Source organism: Nerophis ophidion, linkage group LG13 (genome assembly GCF_033978795.1).
Source record: "Nerophis ophidion isolate RoL-2023_Sa linkage group LG13, RoL_Noph_v1.0, whole genome shotgun sequence".
Lineage (NCBI taxonomy): Eukaryota > Metazoa > Chordata > Actinopteri > Syngnathiformes > Syngnathidae > Nerophis > Nerophis ophidion.
This window is the reverse complement of record NC_084623.1, coordinates 33038087-33048876: the sequence shown is the minus strand read 5'-3', so window position 1 is coordinate 33048876 and position 10790 is coordinate 33038087. Positions and strand designations below refer to the sequence as shown.

Below are 10790 nucleotides of genomic sequence, written 5' to 3'. Positions count from 1 at the left end.
TTTTCTACTCCCTTACAGACATGTTAAATTGGGAAGTAACATGTGATGTACTTTCACGTAACTTTGTAACGGAATCATTAATAATACTCACACGTTTTTTTCCATATGGTTGATTACTCATACCTACATTGTTAAAGTGCCTTTTAAATTGTTGAATAGGCATCTCTTGGCTGGAAAGTCAATCACACGGCACTGCACGTTATCTCACCAATGAATCCAACCTGCTTGTTTAGAATGTTATCAATCACATATAAAACAGATTGTTCACTCACCAGATAAACAACATCTGCGGTGCCCTGTTTCTCTCCAGCAACAGTATATTGGATGGTGATGTCCTCATCTGTGTCACAAGTAATTGCCTCCTTCTTCTCCCTCACCAGCAGGTAGCTGACTGTCTTCGTATCCAGAGTAGGTTCTTGAAACATGGCCACTGTGTGCTCTCCATTTTCATAGTGAGCGGTTCGATAACCATAGTCCATGTTTGGTGAGCTGCTAACCTGAATCGGATCCAACAGACGATGTGTGCACTCATTAATCTCAAGCAAGACGCATAGTTTTACACAACTTTTTCTGTTCTCTAATAAGGAGCTGAATGGAAACATTAAAAACAGATGCCCTTATTTCAACCTTTACAGTCTCTGTAACTACTAGAAAAAGCTACACACACTTTAAGAGATGATAAATAAAGTAATTCAAGTATTAAGCCTCAGCTTCTGTGTCTGTATGTGTATGCTAGCGGAGACGCACTGACAAAGTGAGGGGATGACTGACAATGACGGTTGACTCTGTTTCTATCATTCTGAAATAGATAGCTCAATAAGTTTTAGTCCAGATCACTGACTGGATACTTTTTTAAGATTAGGAGGTCAGGCCTGACCGAGGTTGGTGCTATCAGACATTTCTAGTTCTGTTTTTAACTATTTCTCACACAAGCCAAACATGTCATATTTTAAGTGTGCAGTGAGCCCAAGTCTGGTGCAATTGGCCAAGTGTGTGTACAATGTGAGCTGGTACATAAAAAAAACTTGTTTAATAGTACATTGAATGCTTGGCTTATGCCAAGTGACCATGCACTGATTAACTGAATATTAGCAGCAATATTTTTAATTTGACGTGGACATGTTATAGTTTTGAAAAATTGTACTTTTATTATGAAAAAACAGCACACAATTCTGTTGCATCTTTCTACTTACAAAGAGTTTAATGTCGCCGTGAAAGTCAGCAGCGTTGAGTGAGAATGTCGCAAAGCCATCACTGTCTGTTGTGAGGTTCTGCCGGAGAGACGGCGTCCACCTCTGACCCTCCAGCAGGTACAGATCCATGCCGACAATTGCAGTGTTGTTGTAGTGCACTGCTTGAACCTGTTGGAGGAGCGAAAGTCTATAAGTTCACGACCATTCCACGTTTAGATCTACAGCACGATCATGCGCGGTACACTTACTTTTCCTTTCACAATTGAGCCTTTCTCATAAATCTTAGGTGTATCCACAAATGACAGCTTTCCAATCACATAGGATATTGAAATCTTTTTGTACTGTTTTTGCTCAATATCTGGAAAAGAACAGAACGTAAATCTTTACTTGGTTAATTCATTGAAAATGCAATTCAAAATATTGTACACTATATTGCAAAAAGTATTTGGGCACCCATCCAAACGATGAGAATCAGGTGTCCCGAACACTTGGCCGGGCCACAGGTGTATAAAACGAAGCACTTAAGCATGGAGACTGTTCCTACAAACATTTGTGAAAGAATGGGTCGCTCTCAGAAGCTCAGTGATTTCCAGCGTGGAACTGTCATAGGATGTCACCTGTGCAAAAAATCCAGTCTTGAAATTTCCTCGCTCCTAAATATTCCAAAGTCAACTGTCGGCTTTATTATGAGACAATGGAAGAGTTTGGGAACAGCAACTCAGCCACAAAGTGGTAGGCCTCAAAAACTGACAGAGGGCTCAGCGGATGCTGGAGCACGTAGTGCAAATAACCTTCTGCACAGTCAGTCATAGAGCTCCAAACTGCAATAGCCCACGTACAGTACGCAGAGAGCTTCATGGAATGGGTTTCCATGGCCGAGCAGCTGCATCTAAGACATACATCACCAAGTCCAATGCAAAGCGTCAGATGCAGTGGTGTAAAGCACGTCGCCACTGGACTCTAGAGCAGTGGAGACGTGTTCTCTGGAGAGATGAATCACGCTTTTCTATCTGGCAACCTGATGGACGAGTCTGGGTTTGGAGGTTGCCAGAAGAAAGGTACATTTCGGACTGCATTGAGTATGAAATTTGGTGGAGGGGGAATTATGGTGTAGGGTTGTTTTTCAGGAGTTGGGCTTGGCCCCTTAGTTCCAGTGAAATGAACTTTGAATGCGCCAAGATATCAAAACATTTGGGACAATTCCATGCTCCCAACCTTGTAGGAACAATTTGGAGAGGGCCCCTTCCTCTTTCAACATGACTGTGCACCAGGGCACAAAGCAAGGTCCATAAAGACATGAATGACAGAGTCTGGTGTGGATGAAATTGACTGGCCTTCACAGAGTCCTGACCTGAACTCGATAAAACACCTTTGGGATGAATTACAACAGAGACTGAGAGCCAGGCCTTCTCCACCAATATCAGCGTGTTACCTCACTAATGCGCTTTTGGAAGATTGGTCGAAAATTCCTATAAACACACTCCGCAACCTTGTGGACAGCCTTCCCAAAAGAGTTGAAGCTGTAATAGCAGCAAAAGGTGGACCAACATCATATTGAACCCTATGGGACGGCGTGGCGCAGTGGAAGAGTGGCCGTGTGCAAACCGAGGGTCACTGGTTCAAATCCCACCTAGAACCAACCTTGTCACGTCCGTTGTGTCCTGAGCAAGACACTTCACCCTTGCTCCTGATGGGTGCTGGTTGGCGCCTTGCATGGCAGCTCCCTCCATCAGTGTGTGAATGTGTGTGTGAATGAGTAAATGTGGAAGTAGTGTCAAAGCGCTTTGAGTACCTTGAAGGTAGTAAAGCGCTATACAAGTACTACCCATTTATCATTTATATGTGAGTCAAAGCAGGTGGCTCAATACTTTTGGCAATATAGTGTATGAAGATAAATACTTGCCTGTCCCCGTTTCTTTCACCTCAGCATGGACATCCAGTGTATCTTGAGCTGCCTTTTGGCCAATTTTTGTGAAAGTGGACATCTTCACAGTGAAGGTGGCACAGCCGGTCTTGTTGGTCTTGAAAGTACAATGAAATTGTTTAAAATGTATGAACCTCACATTAATGTGTTGTCTTCTCAGCAGGGGTTTTAATGCCATTTTTTGCAACTTTTAATAGTTTTACCCAGGAATGAGTTAAAAGTCCAGCACAAAACTGTGTGGGGCATTTAAAGTGTTGGTGACACCATGGGTTCTAATAGGTTAAGTGTAATACTAATAAAACCGAAAAATGCAAAAAAACCAAAAAAACCTGAATACATGTTTAACCACTTCATCCATGGTCGCATTAAAATGTATTCTGGGTGGGCAGAAGGGAAATGTAAAACTTGCTTTAGTGGAGATGCTGTACTATTGTTTACTCTACCTGCTTTGTTTCCTCATAGCACGGAGGTTCTATGTCAAGGACGCCATCTGAGTTGTCAGAAGAGGAATAAATATGAAAATCGAGCGGTCGACACACCTTAAGTGTGGCAGTGCCTGGCACAGGCTGTCCATATGTGTACCTAGGGATCGTGAACAAAAGGAAAAACAGGTTTGTGTGTTTTTAAAGCAAAGGCAATCATGCACCAACTTATAATTAAATAATCTGACACTACATTAGGTCTAAATGAAGTATAAAGTAGTTTGATTAAATTATATGCGGTGGATTGTTGTGTAACTACATGTTTTGCAATTACAATACTGCATACTGTATGTCTGTAACTGAAGTTAATGTGTTATTATGGGGTTTAAACAGTCAAAAATCTGGATTTTTGTTGCGCGTATGCTTTTTGCATTGTCGCCATTTGCAGGGGTCTTAGATAGCGCTGGGTATAAAAATGCCTTACTTTTAGAGGTACCAAGTCCTGACTGAATTTTGTCATGTACCAAATCACGTAAAATCAACCAGTATACATTTTCGATATCTAGGTTGCATGTAGGGAGGGATACCTTTCACATTTGAAATGATACCTTGATTCCAGGTACGGGAATCGGTAGTGTATCTGATTTTCAGTACTTCTGTGTGTGTTCATGAGGTAATAAATATAATATTTTTAAATAGAATCTAATCATATTAAGTTAACATTCACCATTAACTGGGTCCAGTTTTTGTTTTCTCACACTACTAAGTCAGGTGCAGCGGTACCAATTTTCAGTACTTTTGTGCAGTGGTGGGACGTGCGTTTCCCACCGAGGCCTTCAGTGAGCTCCGACTTAAATGACTACCTCTCAAAATACCGTAATTGATGTCACCACATAATTGCTGGAGAAATACTATACAGCAACAAATGTACACCCTACTGTGCATTGACCCACATCAACCGTATACAAAACGGGTTATTTTCTGGCGCATTTAAAAATCTAATAAAACGCGTCAGCAATCAAAACATATAATGTAAATTTCTCTGCTTGGCTTATGCAACTTCCGGTCAATGAAGTTAGTTTCAAAGTACACACTTCGCAAATATATATAAACTGCTCTGACCACATGATGGCGACAAATACACATGTAACAATGTTAATTAAATGTCAAGCATGACACCTTAACAACAAGAGTGTACAACTTTTAGTTGTAACAGAACAGCTACTGTCAACAACTTGCAATGTGATTGACTGTCGCAACTGTCTCTCAACTCTATGTGTTCTCAAATTCATCTGCTAACTGTCACGATGAGGTATCCAATCACAGGATGCGCAAATGTCACGTTCAACGTGAGGCCTTACTGACAACAACTCATGATCTGATTGGCTATCGCAACTGTCTATTACCTGTATGTCCCCGTTCACTTGCAGTAAATCTGAAGGTGTCTGGCAGATTTGGAACAGCATGGCAACATAACCTAGCTAAATTTTGATTGAATACAAACTAAAACTAAAAACAACAGCACTGGAAGGAGCATAATAAGACCTGAAGAGAATATGAATAATTTTAGATATTAGGGAAAGTAAATAAAACAATTTTATCTTTAATTATGATCATGATTTCTGGTTACCGTATTTCCTTGAATTGCCGCCGGGGTGCTAATTAATTTAAAACCTCTTCTCACTCCGGCACTTACCAAAGGCATGCAGTAAAAAATTGAGTGTGATGTAAGCTTGGACCTTAAATCCTACTGAATAGCTCTTAATCTTCTTCCCTTTATGCTATTTCAAATTACCGGAATTGAAATCAGCCTCCTCCATTTTGAAAATGATGACAGCGGAAGTGTCACTCGTGACGTCACGAGTTTGACCAGGCGGTAATACTAAGCATGCGCTAATTATTTTGCGAAGTAATTCAAGGCAGGCGCATACTATATGCCCTGCGGCAATTCAAGGAAATATGGTATATATATATATAGATATATATATACATACATACATATATATGTATGTATGTATATATATACACATATATATATTTATGTACCAGTATGTGTATATGTATGTATGTTTATGTATGTTAGGCCAGCAGAGAAGGCATTGCTGGCCCTGAGGGCATCACCACTGCTTTTGTGCATGTTCATTTAATATTAAATGTAAATAGCATTTATTAAAATGCAATTTTTTTATTTAGCATTTAACAGTGAGCTGATAACTGTGCAGTCCAATTGTTATATATTTTCTTACACTTATGAGTCTAATTTGCAAATATGCATTCACTTCTGTTTTTTGTAGGTGTTTTGCCATATTCATGAAGTAGTATTTGCCTTTAAGGGTGACCTATTATGCAACACCAATTTTCCTAAACTATTGGTAATTTTTGTGTATTTAGCGTCCGCATACATCCCAAAAGTTTGAAATCTAACCATAGAGCCGTGGCAGAGATATTCCTAAAACAATCTTGCGGCCTTTTATGTTTCCTCCAAACAAGACATTTCGAATTTGTTTGTAATAGCGAGTCTGCAATTGTTGTCCGATTTTGTGGTCAGTACGTTCCTTTATTTTTCGCTATCCTCCTGTTTTAGAGCACACTGACTTGTGCATTTATATGCATCCTCAGGTGTTGCCACTTTTAATACAAACTAGTGTATAGTTCCAACTTATATCTGTTTTCAGACTCAATATGAAAGTGCTAAAAACTACAACATTGCTGATAGGAGGAAACACAGTCAAATTGGAGGAATGTAAATTAGCGCATTTGAAGAGACGGTCAGAAAGCAGTTTGAAGATGATCTACAAAACACAAACTATTAAACATTTTGACCAACAAAAACATCATTGCATGTTTTGTAGACCAGTGTTTTTCAACCTTTTTTTAGCCAAGGCACATTTTTTTGCGTTGAAAAAATCCGGAGGCACAACAACAGGAGAAATCATAAACTCAGTTGACAGTAAAAAGTAATTGTCGCAATTGTTGGATATGACTTTAAAGCATAACCAAACATGAATCAATATAGCTCTTGTCTCAAAGTAGATGTTTTGTCACCACCTGTCACATCATGCCATGACTTATTTGGAGTTGTTTGCTGTTTTCCTGTGTGTAGTGTTTTAGTTCTTGTCTTGCGCTCCTATTTCGGTGGCTTTTTCTCTTTTTTTGGTATTTTCCTGTAGCAGTTTCATGTCTTATATTTACCGCATCTACTTTGTTTTAGCGATCAAGAATATTTTAGTTGTTTTTATCCTTCTTTGTGGGGACATTGTTGATTGTCATGTCATGTTCGGATGTACATTGTGGACGCCGTCTTTGCTCCACAGTAAGTTTTTGCTGTTGTCCAGCATTCTGATTTTGTTTACTTTGTAGCCAGTTCAGTTTTAGTTTGGTTCTGCATAGCCTTCCCTAAGATTCAATTAGTTTTTTTTAGGGGCACTCACCTTTTGTTTATTTTTGGTTTAAGCATAAGACACCTTTTTACCAGCACCCTGCCTCCCGCTGTTTCCCACATTTACAAAGGAATTAGCTACCTGCTGCCATCTACTGATATGGAAGAGTATTACACGGTTACTCTGCCGAGCTCGAGAAAGCACCGACACTCAACAACAACACATCATTTGGAGACTAATAATTACCGGTTTGCAAAAAATGTTTTTAACCCAAATATGTAAAATTAGATAATCTCCCACGGCACACCAGACTGTATCTCACGGCACAGTGGTTGAAAAACACTGTTGTAGACCACAAGGTTATTCTTTATATGTAGAAAGAAAACATAATATGACCCCATTAAATTAATTGTGTCAGTCTTGTCTTTTGTTGAGCCCTACAAAGTGTTTATCTTGCAAATATGTATTACACACCAACTGTTAGATTATAAAAATAATCTTTGCTGTAGTTATGATTAGCAAATTTGGAGGTCTTGAAATTGGCATGTAAAATCACTCATGCTAATCTGTAGCCTGTATTTGACATATCCAATGTAAACTAACATTATGCTAACATATTTCAAAAGTGGAGCCTTAATTTTGAGCGCAGTGTATTAGTTATGGGCAGCACGGTGGAAGAGGGGATAGTGCATTTGCCTCACAATACGAAGGTCCTGAGTAGTCTTGGGTTCAATGCCGGGCTTGGGATCTTTCTGTGTGGAGTTTGCATGTTCTCCCCATGACTGCGTGGGTTCCCTCCGGGTACTCCGGCTTCCTCCCACCTCCAAAGAAATGAAACTGGGGATAGGTTGATTGGCAACACTAAATTGGCCCTAGTGTAAGAATGTGAGTGTGATTGCTGTCTGTCTATCTATGTTGGCCCTGCGATGAGGTAGCGACTTGTCCAGGGTGTACGCCGCCTTCCGCCCGAATGCAGCTGAGATAGGCTCCAGCAACCCCCCGTGACCCCAAAAGGGACAAGCGGTGGAAATGGATGGATGTATTAGTTATGCTTGCTTTGTTAGCATGGAAAATTGTAACAATACTGTATCTAAAGCAGGGGTCACCAACGCGGTGCCCACGGGCACCAGGTCGCCCGTAAGGACCAGATGAGTAGCCCGCTGGTCTGTTCTAAAAATAGCTCAAATAGCAGCACTTACCAGTGAGCTGCCTCTATTTTTTAAATTGTATTTATTTACTAGCAAGCTGGTCTCGCTTTGCTCAACATTTTTAATTCTAAGAGAGACAAAACTCAAATAGAATTTGAAAATCCAAGAAAATATTTTAAAGACTTGGTCTTCACTTGTTTAAATAAATTAATTTATCTTTTTACTTTGTTTCTTACAACTTTCAGAAAGACAATTTTAGAGAAAAAATACAACCTTAAAAATGATTTTAGGATTTTTAAACACATATACCTTTTTACCTTTTAAATTCCTTCCTCTTCTTTCCTGACAATTTAAATCAATGTTGAACTAAATTTATTTTTTTCATTGTGAAGAATAATAAATACATTTTAGTTTAATTCTTCATTTTAGCTTCTGTTTTTACGACGAAGAATATTTGTGAAATATTTCTTCAAAAAAATTATCTGGTAAATCTAGAAAATCTGTAGAATCAAATTTAAATCTCATTTCAAAGTCTTTTGAATTTCTTTAAAAAATTTTGTTCTGGAAAATCGAGAAGAAATAATGATTTGTCTTTGTTAGAAATATAGTTTGGTCCAATTTGTTATATATTTTAACAAAGTGTAGATTGGATTTTAACCTATTTAAAACATGTCATTTAAATTCTAAAATTAATCTTAATCAGGAAAAATTACTAATGATGTTACATAAATTTAGTTTTTTTTCAAAAAGATTCGAATTAGCTAGTTTTTCATCTTAATTTTTTTCCGTTGAATTTTGAATTTTAAAGAGTTGAAATGAAAAATAAACAATGTTTCAAAATTTAATTTTCATTTTTTTGTGTTTTCTCCTCTTTTAAACCGTTCAATTAAGTGTTTTTTTCATCATTTATTCTCTACAAAAACCTTTCGTAAAAGGAAAAAAAATGTACGACGGAATGACAGACAGAAATACCCATTTATATATATATATATATATATATATATATATATATATATATATATATATATATATACATATATATATATATATATATATATATATATATATTAAAGGTAAATTGAGCAAATTGGCTATTTCTGGCAATTTAATTAAGTGTATATCAAACTGGTAGCCCTTCGCATTAATCAGTACCCAAGAAGTAGCTCTTGGTTTCAAAAAGGTTGGTGACCCCTGATCTAGAGGCAGTTCGCTGAAAATACACCCGTTTGCCCAGTCAAGTGCTTGAGCCTGTGCAGAGTGTCACTGGATTTGATGTTAAGTACGACAAAAGGTACACAAATATGGTGCTGTTTGATTTTACATGAATTGGTACTCCGTTGTAACGTAATTCGGCCGGCACAGAATAAAGTACCTAATTCTATACACATCATTATTTGAGTGTTACATCACGTTCTGTTGCAGACCGTGCACTGGCTCAATTACTTGGTTGGTAAACAGCCGTAATTGTAGAGGACTGCCTCTTGGTATAGTTTGCAATTTTACTTGGCAACAAAGCAAGTATGAGTGGTGGAAAGTGCTTAAAAGTAAGGCTCATTAGCGCGATGCTAATTTACATTGACTGTGCCATATATATGTTACTGATTAGCATTCGCAATCTTACATGGCAAAAGACAAGATTGCCACCTCCAAATTAATGGCAAATTTTACTTCCTGACTATGGCACCACACCTAGGACAAACTGAAATGAATGCATACTGACGAATGCACTTGACTCAGAAATGTAACAAAACAAAAACAACTGGATAGCACAGTTAGGCTCACTGTTAAATGTTAACAATTTTATCATTAAACATAATAACATTTATTACCACATGAACACACAAAAGTACCGAAAATTGTTACTGTTGAGTAGATTTGTGAATCTTTGGGCACCACATGATTCTATTCGTTTCTTGGGGGTAACAATTTGAAACAGAATCGATTCTCGATTCAAACTGATTCTTATGGAGCCCCTAAAAGAACATAGGCGAACTTTTTTTTTTTTTTTTAGATATGTGTGTTGTGCGCACGAGAAACTGTCGTGAGCACGAGAAACTTTTGTGTGATTAATTTTGGATTTTTTAAAATTGATTAAGAATCGTTACAAATAAGAATCGCAGTTCATACAAAAATCTTTTTTTTTTTTTTAGACCCCTCCAGTTGGGTACATGTATCAATTCGCAAGTACTGGAAATAGGTACCGTATCGGTTCAAATGTAAACATCAATAGTCTTGGAACATCTACAATACACATTAAGACCTTTAATATTGATACTTACTGTGCACACACGTCAAAGAAGATGTCATCCTCTGTGACTGTCACTTTGTCCGCTCCTTCTATTTTTACATCAAACTTTGGCAAAACTAGAGTCAAATCATGGTAGTTAATTATTATTAATTCCAAATTAACAAAATGCAAAAAAAAATATGTATTACCATATTTCTCCACCTTAAAGTTCTGGTATGTTTTCACTTCGTTCACTGACACGATGACTTGGTAGACTCCTTCTCGTGCCTCAGAGTTCAAAGAGTAAGACAGCTGCAATATTTTACTGTTGGAGGTTTTGTTGAGCCACTGTCCAATGCGGTTATTTTTGGGATCCTTGTTACATGAAAGGGGAAAAAAAACGATAAGATTCACCACATACCTACTGTACAGTGTGTCACCACAGAAGACACTACACTATGTAATGAAATGCAGTAGAACCTCTAATGTCAAAGGA

The 10790-nt window shown here is 37.9% G+C and overlaps 1 protein-coding gene across 1 annotated transcript in view; it reads right to left on the bottom strand.

The window, feature by feature from the left end:
- The window catches only part of LOC133564461 (alpha-2-macroglobulin-like), a 91336-nt gene that overhangs the window by 48601 nt on the left and 31945 nt on the right, over nt 1–10790 (bottom strand). The window contains exons 7-13 of the mRNA XM_061918793.1: nt 10504–10669; nt 10347–10431; nt 3561–3699; nt 3097–3214; nt 1442–1551; nt 1194–1361; nt 273–497 (exon numbers count right to left, since the gene is read on the bottom strand). Coding sequence (XP_061774777.1) covers nt 273–497; nt 1194–1361; nt 1442–1551; nt 3097–3214; nt 3561–3699; nt 10347–10431; nt 10504–10669 — 1011 coding nt within the window. The remainder of the gene's footprint in view (nt 1–272; nt 498–1193; nt 1362–1441; nt 1552–3096; nt 3215–3560; nt 3700–10346; nt 10432–10503; nt 10670–10790) is intronic.